Source organism: Spea bombifrons, chromosome 5, assembly GCF_027358695.1.
Source record: "Spea bombifrons isolate aSpeBom1 chromosome 5, aSpeBom1.2.pri, whole genome shotgun sequence".
Taxonomy (NCBI): domain Eukaryota; kingdom Metazoa; phylum Chordata; class Amphibia; order Anura; family Pelobatidae; genus Spea; species Spea bombifrons.
In genome coordinates, this window is record NC_071091.1 from 24,253,768 (window position 1) to 24,269,942 (window position 16,175).

The following is a 16,175-nucleotide window of genomic DNA, read 5'->3' on the forward strand; positions in this document are numbered from 1 at the left end:
AAACCAGCTTCGATTAAAGGGAAGAACAAATCCTGCAAGTTGTTAAAATGCCTCGCTTTACTATAAATATGAGTATTTATTAAATATTGTGAAGATTCGTCAGGTTTAATGAGCTATCCGATGTAAAATTTGGTAAGATATCAGGTTCACTTAAATCCTACAAGAGTCTTCTCCACTGGGACATTTTATGCCTCTTGTTACCAGCAGTGGTTGGTTACAAAAATATTAATATCAAGATATGTACCAATCTGAATATAACTACTTTTTTTTAAAACAATATACATATTTAAAAAGATGAAATATTTCCTTTTACATCTATAAGACAAATAGAAGCCCATGATAAAATATAAAAATCAATGAATTAAATAAAGTGTACTGACTGCAGTTAGCTATATCGGTCCAATGCGCATTGAGGTTTAATTTACTTACTGGCCAGTTAACTCAGGTAACTCTGTTTAGGTCTCCTGTATGTCTATCACAGTTTATGTCTACTGGATGTCCATCACAGTCTATATCTCACTTATGTCTATCACAGTCTATGTCTATCACATTCTATGTCTCCTGGATGTCTATCACAGTCTATGTGTCTTGTATGTCTATCACAGGGAGATGGTTCTCAAGCAGTACGTCCTACAGAAAACGTGCTAAAAACATCCTCAGACTTTTATAGGTGGACATGGCCGCCCCTCGGCAATGACAAATGTGGGGCCTGTGCGTATTCAAAAGCCACCAGTAAAGTAAACTTTAAATGGTATTTTTTTTTATTTGAGGACATGTGTTGCCAATCTCTACTATATTCTTTCAATAGGCATATTTTGAAATGAAATTTCATTGACACTTGACATTTTTGAGCCTCTACCAGGTGATATGACTGGATATCCAAGGCTATTTTTGCTGTTTGGTAATTCACAGCATGGATCATTCTGGAAATTGAATAGAAGTATAGAATTTGAATGCAGATAAGAACAATTTGGCCCATCTAGTAACCCAATGCTTGGCTCAGCTCTGGTTTTTGAAGTGAGGAGTAAAAGTTGGAACAGAGCCGACTGAAACTTCCTTTCTTCAGGATGTTGGCACTTCTTTTTACTTTTCTCACCCCCTCTATTACTGACTCATGGTACTCTATGGTACTCTATGATGATACTATGATAGTACGCTAAGATGATACTCTATGGACTCTATGGTCAACTGTGGTAGGAAAGGTCCAACAGCAGGTTAGAACATCAGGCATTCTATAAATGAGAAATCAGTGTCACATCATGTTCCTAACTGACATTTCATCCAGACATCTGATTCTGATAGCTGACCAAGTGTCAGAATAATACCATAACCATGAGTCAAAAAATTGTCACACAAGAGCTAAACCTCACCAGACAAAATAAAATCTCACATATCACATATAAGATATAAATAGCAATCATGATATCACAAATGATGGTGTTGCGTTAACATGTAAAAAAACCCAGGATATTTTTAACAACATATTTGCATAAAAAAATGACCCGCCTCGTGCTTAGAACCTAATAATTGCCAGCATGCATCTGACTTACTCATGAAAACTGATCTATTTATTTTGGATGATTTAAAATATTTCTACCATGCTTGTTAATGGTAGAGAAGAAAAACACATACAGGCAGTTTTATGCTTTCAACCATTCTTATGCACATGGTTTAAACAAAAAACATTACTATTCCCCCACTAGCAACATAAGCCAAGGTCCTGCCCTGGGGACCTTTATATTATTATGTATTTTAATAGATATAAACAGGCTTGGCCTCTGCCACAAACCCGGGGCCAGATCACCCTGTTGAGGGATCAGGCTACCTTTTGCATCGCTGTTTAATGGACTGATTATAAGAGAGACTTTTTTTTATCTCACCAACTAGCCGATAGGACTGTGCCTATACCTTGGTGCTTCCCAGAACAGGCTAAGCCTGCATGGGGTGGGACAAGCCACACATTAGGGAGGACTAACCCAAGACAGTCTAAGTGACTAAGTGGCCAGGGGGTGGCTTTTCCTGCCTAGAGAAAGAGAGAAGTGACCCAGGTCAAACTCGGAGGGTTCCCAGGTATGACGGCCTAGCTGACACTGCCTCCATAGCACACTGTGGTGTTAAGAATGCCTGGTAATGTAATGTCATACAATAGCGATTAGCAGTAAGAATTGTGGCTCTGGCTTAAGGCAGAACCCAATATACATACCTGGGAACTCTCTCTGGGTTTGACCCGGAGATTGCCGGGTGAGCGCTGCTTCTCTGGTTCTCCGGGTCAAGACCCGAGTCCTCTGGGTCGCGGGGTCTTGACACGCCCCGCTCCCCGCCCATTTTTCTTTAAATGGGGGTGGTTACCGCTGCCATCAGCGGGCAGTCCTGGCCGCATCCCCCAAGGGAAGGCTCCGGGTAGCCGGAGCCCAGAAGTTCCCAGGTATGCCAATATAATTATGTAGCTGCATATATTATTGCATGCCATTGGCATAAAGGTGGAAGGCTCACTGGTGGGTGTAGGGCAGTAATCACCTTATTTCTAGAGCTGAACAAACCAGGTTTAATAATAACATAATAGATGTTATGAGTAAAAAGTAATTCTGGGGAAAGATCTGAAACATGGTTTATCCTAGCAACCAAGAGTCCTCCTGACTGTACCCTTCTATAAAGTTATATATATAACCCTCGATGCCTTGTAGATTTTGTGTGCTTTTTCTGGGTTTGTAGGTATTATTTGTGCTTGGATTTAAATGGGACAATTAATTTTGATTTACATACTTTAATTTAGTTCAAATATTTGCATATATTAGTAGGTGGTTCTGCAACTAATAAAATGCTGTATATCATTTTAAAGAGAATATGGCTTCCTGGTTTAAAAAGAAGCTCTATGTATATAAAACTGCTCGTTACAAGTCTTTGTAATTTATGTCAAACCACTTGAGTAGTAAATGCATTGTATAATAAAATCAGTATTCATGCTGCTCAATGGTTAATGCCACATTTTATCTTTCAACAAAAGTTTAATTACTACAGAGTCCTCCTACACAAACTATAAACATTATTTGCTGTAAGGCCAAATGGAACAATAATTACCAGCTTTTATTTTATAACTGATAGCTAAATCTTTTTAATACTGAATATTTATTTGTACAAAACAGTAAACAAAACTATACCAAAAATGAAGTGCAACTCTTTGCAATGCTTACAAAACAGATCAAATTTAACTATGCAAGATATATATATATAAAAAAATTATGGCAATCAAGCAGCGAATGTGGAGCGCCTTTCCTTTATGAAAATGTTATCATGAATATATTTGTGTTAACCAAGAATACACATGAAATATGGGCATAAAATAATGATAAAGTCATATTTTTCAGGTCATCAATGTAAAAGTGCTCATTTAGTCTTGTAACTAGCCAGAGTGGCCTTAAACTTATTCTCCACCTTTTTCTTGAACGTCTTCCACAGAGCAGACATTACTGTCATTTTCTGATTTGTTAACAATGACATCCGTTTCCTTGCTATCTCCTTCATCTGCAATTTCTCCAAGCATACCCTGACTCTTGTCAGCGTCCACTTCCTTTAAGCCTTCAGGAAAATCAACCACGTCTAACGAGACCTTGTCAGTCTTTGTATTGAGCAACTCCTGTGATTCTTCAGCATCATCATTCCTTGGTGGGGTTAATACTTCTTCAATGAGACTATCATTCCTGATATGGACATCCCCATCTCTTTGATAGCCTTCATGGATGTTGCCATCAACGGTTTCATCAATTTTTGGGAGCTCTTCATTTTTCCTGTTTTTGACTGATTCTTTTTTTCCTTCCGTGTGGGCATTCTCTCTGGAATTTATCTTCCCTTTCACTTTCTTAGAGTGCTTGCTATGCTTTTCATCTTTGGAAAACCTCCACTGAAACTAAATAGAAGACGAAGAAACATTAATTAAAATCCAAAACCATTATATATTAAGCATACTGTACTGTATTTCAGTTGGAGTACCTATACTAACGAATTATACAGCAAAAAATTGATTAAAGCAGCCCTTCAATTTATGTTTTCATAGTAATCCCTAAAGAAGGAAAATTTGTTCACCCCACTCGAAATCCATGTATTAAATCTACACTTTAAAGTGCCAGTTCCGTGTGAGCGAAAGCCAAGCTGGGACAACAAAATAGTCTATTATATATATTCATACAAATTATAATTTCTTTTAAGGGGAACAATATTTTCTTGATATATCGTGTTCTGTTGTCAATTGGCATGCGTCTGTATCCATATTTCTGCCTCACCTACCAACTTTAGAAATCCTACTATATCTTAAAAGCATGATCCTATTCATCAAACTCATAGGTTCTTTATGTGCACCAAAATATAAGTATGTTCAGATGAACTTAGGGTTAGTGGCCTCTGGGTGCAGTAATTCTTCGGTATCTCCCCTCCCCGTAACTAAAACACACGCATATACTAACACATTGACACACTTACACTATATACTCACCAATGCTGACATCAACACACACACATGCATACACCATACACTAACATACACAAAACACTCCAAAACCAAATACTAACACAAATTCATGCTAACACCATACACTAATATCCACACACACACGTTAACACCATACGGTAACCCATACACTACACACCCTACTTCCGTAACACACACTCACTCTAACACCACACTTACATATACACACTCATTCTGTCCCTATCTTATTATCCGTGCAGCTCACAGCTCTCTCTCTCTGCCCTCTCCCTCTTACATCTTCACTACAGCTCACATTTCACATAATGCACGTTGGCACCTTGGTTACCAGATGCCTGGGTGTGGTGCACGAGAAAGAAGTTAAAAAAGCATGGCCCAATCTTTATAGAACCTTCCTCTAATTTTCTGATGAAAAAAGGTAGATTCCATGACATGTTGAAGTGATAGAGCAAAAACCAGGTGGCATTTTTGTGCAGACAATTTTGTGGCCAAATAAAGTTTTCAAGACTTAAGTTTAAGACTTTTGATGTAGTCTGTAAGTAATATTGAGGGCTAAAGGTATATTAATGTACAAGTGTTATTAAGCACCATTACAATTCAGAACATTCTAAAAATATTGAATCAAAAGGAAAGTATTTTAAGACGTTTTTGAGTGGCTTGGGCAACCAGTTATCTGTGCCAGCTTATGCATCACATGACAAGAATTCCCTAAGAAATCATGAAGAAGACAACATTTTACATGATCAAAGGTTTTTGCATTCAACAGTATTGCAAATGATGTTTCTAATGACATGTTTAGCTTAAAAACTGTTAAATGTTGGGGGTATGAGTAACAGCACCCTCTAAAGAGTAAGCATGAATAATTGTAGACTATCTGCTAAAATAAAAAAGTTTATATCTACAAAAGCTCTTTTTCTTTTTGTTTTTTTTCATATTGTTTTTCTTTTTGTGCTTTCAATTTGGAAGTTTACATTTTGTAAAATACTAGAGAACAAGGATCTGCTGGGATAAAAAGAAACGATGGGTTCTCCTGATACCATCCTCTTGAACCATTACACTGAGGGCCACAGTGGATCAATAAGGTCACCATGGTGCACATGTGGGTCTGTCGGTTTTTCTGTCATATGACTGACTAGCCCACCCATAAAAAATAATTATACTCCAATCAGATAACCATCCTCAATAAAATAAACAAATACAACCAATGTACATAATGACAAAGCAATATAACCTGTATGAAACATTTTCATTACTGCCCCCAGAAGTTGTATCAGATAAAACTGATATTATTAAAGCAGGTTAGGGTTTATTCACCAAACCATCAGGTGACCCTCCAATAAGGATATTTAAATTCCTGAAATGAAATGCGTCAACTCACATCACGTTGGTGAATAATTCACACAGACCTTCTCATCATGTTTTGGTGAATAAACCCTGTAGAGACTCTCTAGGTTTGGTGAATAAATCTCACAGACCTTCTTGTGTTTAGGGGAATAAACCCATGGAGATTCTCAGATTTTGGTAAATAAACCCCATAGAGCTTCTCTGTAAGTGAATTGTTCAGGAAGCCAAATGAAAGTCAGTGTAACCCAGTAGTAGCTGGTACACAGAAGAGCTTTGTAAACGGAGAACCTACAACCTGATATTAGTCCCAAAGAGACTGTGACATTTTGTGGATATCTAGAGCTATTTTGTTCTAATTAACATGTGAAATACTGAGACAGTGACAAAGCAAGCTATAGCAGTCATAGTTTGCACAGATAACAATTAGCTGATCAGGTCAGCCACTCATTGTAGGATAGGGTCCTCCTAAACTGATTGTGAACCAGAGGATAAATTACCTTTGGTTCTTTCTTCTTCATCTTGTGAGGCAGTGCTGGTCTCTGCAGAAACACAATCTGCTTGGTGGTGATATTCCCATCCCTGGAAAACATATGAATATGTTAATATGGCATCATCACATTCCTCAACAGAACAGCCAACAGTGTCTGCCACGAACCACACTCTGCATTTCCATTTATATTAGTCTGGTTTTATTGTTATAAAGGAAGTGGTTAGGATCAAGACTTACCCATGATGGTATAATATTTATTTTCAGAAAATAAAAAATACATATGCTAATAGCAGATTATTTAAATCTATGATGTCATAGAGTATCCCTATGCACCTTACAACGGGGCTGTACGCCTTAAACTCTGATTACCCACAACCATACGCTTTTCTGCAGAATATGATGGGAGCTGTATAAGGGTGATCACAGCAGTCATGTTTCTCTGGACACTAATAATGTTCACATATTGCTGACCTGCACATGTACAGCTTTACACTGCCGTGTGTGAGATGTATACCAGTAACTTGCTTGAGTTTATATATCCCAGGACAGCACTTTAACTGGGCTAGTCAGCAATATGTCAACATTATATGTGTCACTATAGTTACTGCACTGCTTGTAGTACGTTGTGGCTGTTGTCACAGTGAATATCAGTTCACTTAATCACAATGTAAACCTACTGTTTCATCAGACTGTAAAATAAAAAATACAACTCAACTACAGTTTCTTAATAATTTTGTAAAAAACATGCATTTTCCCCCCAAATCCTACATTGGTTCAGAGTACTATACACTAAATTAGCCCATGTAATGACATAGGTTAATATAAGCAATATATACGCAAGTGTTGTAGTAAGTTAATGTAACATTCAGAAACACTGTTGCTTGCATAACACCTTGAGTACCAGAAGACGGATGGGTTTGGGTTCTGAGACACATCACAAATCTTCATAATGGATTGTTTGAAATTAAGGATTAAAACATCCTATCTGCAGATTATCAATTAGCTGTCTTCTGGTTTAAATTGTATGTATTTGTATCATTTTTCATTCACTAGGCTGATTGGTTCCAATATTTGGGGGTACACATGCCACCCTAGGATACTATTGCTGTGCTATAGGTGCCAACAGCTCTGAATTTGCCAAGGTAAACCTGAAAACCAGCCTTGGCAGTCAACTGTTCCACTTCAGCAAGTTCTGAAGCCCAAACTGAAAACAGGAAGGAGATGGGGCATTCCATGTGAGGAACACCCTGTGATGTCATAACACCATCTACATGATATAACAAACTCTTCTGGTTTGGGGCCCTGGAAGGTTGGTAAGTAGGTAAATCTGTGAGCAGTAACTTAGAATATGCAGAACAGCACTCGGGTAACTCAGGTAAAAAGAGAAATGAGACCAAATATCTAGTTTGACTGTTTTTTCACTGCTTCTCATGTATGGAGTCTACTGCAAACAACTACTATTATTATTACTCATGAACAATTCTTGTACATCTTAATACGATGACGTAGCCTGGCCTAACTTGACAAGGCCCAGGCCTAAAACGGTAGGGCCAGGGGGTGGATGTACCCCTGGTACAAAACCCACGGGCAGATCGCCCTCTCTGGCAATCAAGCCCCCATTATGTCACGCCACACAATGGGCTAGTTACAAGGAAGATCTTTGATCTCCCTAACCAGTCTAAATACGCTATGGGGCCTTCATAGCATTTTTGGCAGGGGATCGCACCCGACAGGAAAGCCTATAGACATATAGTGTACACAGTGTTTGGTAACCATAACGTCAGTTATATATTTATGCGCGCTGCCTCCCAAGGCCCATATATGTTTCAAAGGTTCTACTTTTTAGGAAAAAAAGATATGCACAGTCACATATGTGTTGTTAATTCTACCTATGGAAAAACATATTGAGTGAGGCTGGTATAAAAACAAAAAATTAGGAAAACTGCAATTAAAAATGTCGTTCCCCGTGAGAAATACATCTCTGGAAGCAAATGGTTAACAGATTTTCCATCTTTGAGAAATTTAGAAAACTAGTCTGATGAGAAACCATCCAGCAATTATTCTTTCCACTTATAGATGATGAACTTCAATTTACCATGTGCTCGTGCTGCCTACGGATGTCCTCGCATAATGACAACTCACAAATTAATTTCATTTGACCTCTGTCTACCAACAGAAATATTATCCAGCAGGCAGAAAGGGACTGTGAGCAAAAACATTTTTATTGGTATGTTATCGGTACTCGTGCTGGCCCCTAGGCATATAGCCCCCCGGCAACTGCATACATAATAATAATGCAAGCCTATATGGTATAATTATATACTGCAAGCAGAGCTGGTTCTTACATGGGTCTCAGTCTTCCATGGGACCCAGGCGGCACTTTAACGGAGGTGGCAATTTTCCACCCCAAATACTTCCCAAATAAGTACTGCAGCGGCCCAATCAACACTCAAAATGTTGATATTGATGTACTATGTTAGCATGTTTGTCTGGGTATGTGTCTGTGTGTCTGGGGATATGTGTGTCTGCCTGTATGGGTATGTTTGTGGGTCTGTCTGGTTATGTGTGTGTCTGTATGGGTATGTGTGTGTCTCTCTCGATATGTGTGTCTGCCTGTATGGGTGGTGTGTCTGTATGGGTATGTGTGTCTGTCTGGGTATGTGTGTCTGTCTCTCTCAATATGTGTGTCTGCCTGTATGGGTATGTGTGTGTCTGTCTGGGTATGTGTGTGTCTGCCTGTATGGGTAGTGTGTCTGTATGGGTATGTGTGTCTGTCTGGGTATGTGTGTCTGTCTGGGTATGTGTGTCTGTCTGGGTATGTGTGTCTGTCTGGGTATGTGTGTCTGTATGGGTATGTGTGTCTGTATGGGTATGTGTGTGTCTGCCTGTATGTGTAGTCTGTCTGTCTGGGTATGTGTGTCTGTCTGGGTATGTGTGTCTGTCTGGGTATGTGTGTCTGTCTGGGTATGTGTGTCTGTCTGGGCATGTGTGTCTGTATGGGTATGTGTGTCTGTCTGGGTATGTGTGTCTGTCTGGGTATGTGTGTCTGTCTGGGTATGTGTGTCTGTCTCTCTCAATATGTGTGTCTGCCTGTATGGGTATGTGTGTGTCTGCCTGTGTATCTGTGTGTCTGTATGGGTATGTAAGTCTGGGTATCTTTGTGGGTATATGTTTGTGTATCTCTGGCCATTTCATTCTTGGACACAGGCAGTACAATGTCGTGGGCCGGCCCTGCCTGTTTGCAGGGATATCATGTTATTCCTCCATAGTCCCTCTCTTATTCTAAGATCCACAGACAGGTATAATTTCATGCTGACAACATAATTAAACCTGATTCACAGTCACAGATTGCAGTGAATTGGATTTGATTCATAGTCTCAGATTGAAGTGTTCAGGTTCTGCATGAGTTACATTATCTCCAAAAGGGGCATCTCCTTCTTAAAGAGACAGATCGCCTGGATATAGGATCGGCGTGATTGTAAGTGTGACTACTGACTGTGTAAAGGATAACAACGAAGGCTGACCTGGTCCTCAAGATGCAGATGAGTGCAATGATAAATCACTGTTCAAAAAATATACCTCTCGGTACACACTGTATAGAGCAAATGGACCTTATTTTGTTTGAAATGTACATCCAGATGATTGCCAAAAGTCTAAGGTTTGAAAAACATACTACGTGATCTCAGTATTAGAGTGTAGATAAGGTTAAATCACGTAAAAACAACATCAAATTTAAGAAGCTTTTTCCATGACAACAATCTATCACTGCCTGCTTTCACATGCCAACTAAGTGTTCCCAGCATAAATTCTGGACAAGACAAAATTTTATATGATTTATTGATTATTTTTGGAAAGGGTTTTCGTTATTCAACAGTTCGAGGAATGATATGTGAAACGCAGCATTTAGTTACAAAAAAAATTTAAATTCTGCAAAGTAAGTGGGACAGCAACCTTAACCTTCTCATAGCTATTTTAGATTGTATCAAGATCAGAACCAAATACTGTATTACACAAGCACCATAAAGCACGCATCACATTATTTATTATATATGCATTATTGTGATTTTAAGGCTCTTGAACACTATGATTAACTCATACCCACCAAATATTCTGAGCTCCTACAAAAGTGAGACATCGGGGAGGAAAGAGGGGCAGGGAGAGAGAGACCGTTCCCTCATTGGGTATGGAGTGCATACGTGGCACAAGAAAGGGGTTATTTCATTTTAAATAGTTTGTCATCTCTTTTTCATGCTCCATACTGAGGGTTAATTTCCCTTGAGACCATTCAGCAGACAGGACATATGTGCATAGCCAACTTACAGAGAGGAAGCCGATAATGGGGAGGGGGGAGAGAATAAGCATATCATCGAAATGGGTAAGTTGGAAATAGCTGCTAATACAGTTTTATACTGAGCCATGAATCTCATCAGAAAGCAAGCCTGAATCTTGCAAAGCCTCGTAACGTGCAGCTTTGTCACTCAATCTCCAGTTTCATCTTAGCCTCTGTGACAGAAATCAGTGGAGGGAGATGGGGTTAAAATTTACATAATGTATGTCAGGGGCAAGTGCAACCCGACCACATTACCCCGTCACCTGCGGGATCTGTAGCATCATATAGAACTGTGGCGGAAATGAACTGCTGCATGTAAAAATTATTTGCCCTGGGGGGGGGTCCTCTGCAAATGAGGAACAAATTAAATATGCGCACAATTCTTTATTGGAATACATTAATGTGGCCTTAAAATAATATCATGGTATTTTGAGAAACAATTTTTGTCTTTTATGGGGGTCTGCTAAATGGGGACCAAGAGCAGCTGCTTTACTTGTACATATACACACACACACACAAGCACACACACAAGCACACGCACACACAGAGAGTCCTTTCAGTTACCTCATCTATTAAGGGGTCTACAGGTGCACAGAAAAGGCCACTTACCATCCACAGATAGAATGAAAGTGAGGTGTGAATTCCACCAAGGTGATGTTTTAGCCCATCATGGCTCTTTGTTGAGCTTGATGTACACAACATAACACATCGATCAAACCAACACTAATTAACCTGAAGAGCCCAAGCCACCCCCTGGATAAACCTCCATGGCTGCTATACTTATTGTATTGGAAGGACGCGTGGTGCTGGCTACATACCATGTAGAATGTGCTGGCTAGGCAAAGTCCTCCATAGTGTAAAAGATCAACTGCATTCTTCATTGGTTTGTCTCATAGGGGGACCGCAATTGACCTCTAACAATCGGTCGGACATAAGTCAAAAGGGAAGAATAATCACGCTGATGTGAAAACAGAAAATGGTTCCCTCGTCCCATGTTATGCACTTATATAATGCTTATGGTAATCTGCAGGTTTATCTAATATATAGAGCTGTAAAGTGTAGGATTTTGAAAAAGTGACAGATTTGCTTTAATGTCTTATTTTTTACAAAATTGCTAATTAACTCCATATGATGAGCAGGAGTGATTCCATTGTGACCTGAGTAAGGCTGTGTTTTTTGTGCAATTAATATATAATAATTATAATAATAATCCAACATGCCTTACAAAATACATGTTTAATGAAAAGTAGGCAGTGTTTGCATTATTACACATAAACAAGATAACTAAAATTGGATAATTTCATCTGTTGCAAAAAGTTCTACATTAGCCATAAGCCCATAGAAAGTCTCTATATGTTACGTTAACATTTTCCCACACGGGTCAGCAGTTTTTAAGTGATTTGTAACACATTTTGTGTCTGTTGCTGAGTACATCATATTTTTCAGCGTCTTATATAAAGTAGTCTGACAATCTCTGTTGTTCAGCAAAGCTCCTTAGAAACGCACCAGTCATCAAAAAAATGTCACTTTGCATAGGATAACATTTAATCTATACATTGTGCGAGCTGATATACTAATATATTAATAGTTGAAAAGTCATTTTGTCAGATTTCGGATTTTCGTATGCCGCCAGGCTATCTTTTCCTTAAGTGTCAGATGGGGAGGTGATCAGAGATAATAAAGGAAAAGCTAATATGTTGGACAATTTCATTTCCTCTGCTTATACCAATGGAGTGCTATGGGTGGACCATTCACAAAAAACCTCCATATAACCTCATTCTCACTAGATTACTGGCCAGACAAATAAAAGAGGTATGATATGTGGATATGATAGTTGAGTGGTCCCACCAAAAATATGTCCCTCTTCCAAATATATATGGGGGGATTCTGCAGAATCCTCCCATATGTATTTGCCCCTTTTCCTTCTTGCCAGCTATTTGCCATGCAGGAAATGTGTTCAGCTGAAAATGTCTTCTTGCACTTGATACACTTTACTTATCGGTGAACGCCATGGGTGCCTGTGTGGACACATGGAATACATATGTAGAGAAATTCTAAAGGGATCCATTAGGTAAATAGGAATGTGAATACAACCTGATAAATAGACTGATGAGTCTTACATGAGTATTGGGTAAGTTACTTGAAGACACAATTCTGGATGCAATGCTAGCTTATACTCAAACAAACAATATTATTAGTATTAATCAACATTGTTTTAAGAATAGATCATACTGTGCAAAGCTCTTGGGGTTCAACAATGAGGTAAGTAGGACTTTACAGCAGGTTAGGGTTGTGCATCTAGTCTAATTATATTTTGTGAAGGTATGCTGGCCTTTAAATTAAAGAGACTAGGCCTAGGGGATGGTATATTTACTTGTATTTTCTTACTTTTACTATAACTGGGAAATGAACATGTACGTACCTGTTTGTTTTGACAACAGGGGTTGAAAGAACACATGTTAGTTGCCAGCCATAGACAGCCAAAGAGTCCAACAGAGGCATGTAGTCCGTGTGTACTTCTAATCCCTAGAAAAAAACAAAACCAGGAATATAACCACTGGAATCAAACTACTTTACCCCAATACAATCAATAAAAATATTGTTTTCAAACCATACAGAGACACAGAATATAGATTAAGACATAAAAATGGAGATGAAATGTTTTTTTAGACCTGCTTAAAAATTCACTGAGGAGACATGATAGTTCTTCCCATCTTGGTTGGTCTCAGAGGATCTTACCTATAAGCTGTGCACGTGAGCAGGCAGACACACATTTTGTACGTACCGCACAAACAAAAAATCTATGTGAGTACAGGGCCTGCACCTCCTCTGAGGTGGAGTGGACTGCCTGCCGCTGGAGGAGCAGGGCCGGTTGAGGGGGAGAACATGGATTACTGGCCCATAGTTACTGTTCATAACTACCTCTATTTCACTGCTCCCTTGCAATGTGACCGGCAAAGGGGAGAGATAATGAGAAAGTGGGAGAGATAAAGAGAAGGAAGAAAGATCAAGTAAGAGAAATAGGAGATATAAGGAGAACACCAAAGAGAAGGGGGGGTAAAGAGAAAGGGAAGCTACTTAAGGGAGTAAGGAGAAATGGGAGAGGGGAGAGATATGTGTATTATTTGTATGTATGGGCAGACGTGTGTTTATGGGCAGGCAGTATATATATATATGCTAGACAGTCCTGTAGGTGCAATCTGGGTGCTTGCAAAGTCCTATGTGTGCAATCTGGATGCCAGGGCTGGCCTTTGGGGTGTGGGACATGTGATTGATGCCGGCAATTTAGGGTTCATTGTTTTCCTTCTGTTTATTAGTACAACTACATGGGGGAGGAAAAAAGAATTGTAGCACAGTGAAGAGGGGGCTAAATGAACTCTGTGGGCGATGACAGTTTTATTAGCCACGAGAGAGAGCCTGTGCCAAAATTATCTTGAAACTATTTTAGGTTTATATTTGCACAATAATAAACTGAGTCTTATTATTTCTCATGTAAAAAAAGTAAACTAAAAACCTATGTTATAAAAAATGTAATCCTAACACGTTATAATTAAAAAATGCTATGTTTTCCCCCCATATTAATACATATTATGTATTTTTTGATTATATCAAGAAATTCCAAGACTAATTATTACCTAATGTCTACATTGTCTTCAGTGTTTACATGTGAATGACAGGACCTCAGAGACCAATAGCTCTGTCCACACGAGATAAAATATACTGATTTTTTTTTTTTTTTTCTTTTTATATATCTTATATGTAACACTAGATTTCCATGGTTTCTACCATAGGTAGTACAGGGTGGTATATATATATATATATATATAGCCTCACTGGTGGTGACTAGGCTTTCCGAACAATCACAACATTTACTTTGTGTCTGGTATATAATTTAACAGTGTGATGCCACCAACGGATAGAAGGAGCCCCCACTGATCACCCTGATAGAGCTTTCAGATATTATTTATAGTGTTGGACAAGTCACCAGTTCCAACAAGGGAATAAAAATACGGTTTAAATGACTAATCTGGTACCATGTTATTATCTTCTGACACTGCGAGGGAGGTAAACTAATAGTGGAAAAAGAAAACAGTTGAGGGCTTCAGGAGGCCCCATCTCAATGATCTGAACTTTTCAGTGTTGCAAATTATCAGAGAGCTGAAATAACTCTTATAAGCTAAATTTAAACATATACATTGGTGTGTTGGAAAGATATAATGCTAGGGGGTTTATGCAAAACAAGATGTTCTAGATATATGTTCCACATAATCTCAAAAGCTGATAATATAAAGTCTTATTCAGAAATCACACAAAACTGAAAAATTGAAAAAAAAAAGTTAATGTAGGGAAAACGGGGCAAATAAAGAAATAATTATTCAACACAATTATATATTACAATATTATTTTATATATTTCATTATTTTTGTTAACATAATCATATATTACAATAAAAAGGAGACCGCACAATCATTATATTGTAGAACTATGCTCTGTTGGAAGGTGATATCATGGCTAACCTGGAAAAAATTAATAGCCAACTGAAAAAGTAGGTTACAGAAAAGATTTTTTACTTATATGTCTGAAGCTGCTTAGTAGAAATAAGCTAGTAGTAACTAACTAATCCAAGAACCTACATCGATATACCTGCATCGTGTGTTAACATTTTAGTTATGTGCTTCGATAAATTAGAATGCCATGGTTGTAGGGCTAGACTGGCTAGCGGCTTCCTGATGACGTAAGTGTGGCTGACAGGCAGATATGTGTAAATAGTTAAAACATGAATTGCACTGTGCACATGTGGAGTGTAAAGATGGTAAGTTCTGCGACAAGGGAAGCACAGAGCATAAGAATGGATACAGAGCACAGGATTCTATTTTGACACTGAAAATGTCATGGTGGAGCCGGGTCCCCAACAGGACTGTGTTTCCTAATGAGGAGGGAGCTAGGTAACTCCTATGAGCAGCGCCCCCCCCCCCGCTAAACGTGATTCCAGTGAAGGCTGAGCCTGCTGCAAGCCTTCTGGTCAAGTAAGAAAGGAAGGGACTGCATATCCCTATGGGGAGTGTGGCCCCAGAAGAGAACGACGAATGGCCTGCTGGCACGAATGGGACAGAACACCTTTTTGTTTTTTCACAACGGAGCCATTGACCTCAGGGCTTCAATAAAACCAAAAAAGACAGAGGGAAAAAAAAACATGAACAATACAATTACTTTAAATTTACAGTGTTCATAAGTCCTAGGTACGCATTATGTGAGTCATGGCCATCTGGCTTTCCAACCAAGCATCCCTCACAGCACCTGTTTTTTTTAACACTATGTAATAAACAATACATTGCATTTCTACATAGATACTGCAGATTGACTATGATGTCACTTGTTTTATATAGAATATATAGTCCATCTATAGTCATCTTGTACAGAACAAGCCTGGACCATTATACTGATCGTCAGGGAACACTTTCTAATGCAAAATTAAAAACATTTACTAAGACTCCTAGACACATAGTATTAATTCTTAAATCTGTATGATT

The 16,175-nt window shown here is 38.6% G+C and overlaps 1 protein-coding gene across 1 annotated transcript in view; it reads right to left on the reverse strand.

Moving 5' to 3' along the window:
* Nucleotides 1-3,260: 3,260 nt before the first annotated feature.
* The window catches only part of RFTN1 (raftlin, lipid raft linker 1), a 102,980-nt gene continuing 90,065 nt past the window's right edge, over nt 3,261-16,175 (reverse strand). The window contains exons 7-9 of the mRNA XM_053466423.1: nt 13,067-13,170; nt 6,322-6,403; nt 3,261-3,904 (exon numbers count right to left, since the gene is read on the reverse strand). Coding sequence (XP_053322398.1) covers nt 3,422-3,904; nt 6,322-6,403; nt 13,067-13,170 — 669 coding nt within the window. The 3' untranslated portion in view covers nt 3,261-3,421. The remainder of the gene's footprint in view (nt 3,905-6,321; nt 6,404-13,066; nt 13,171-16,175) is intronic.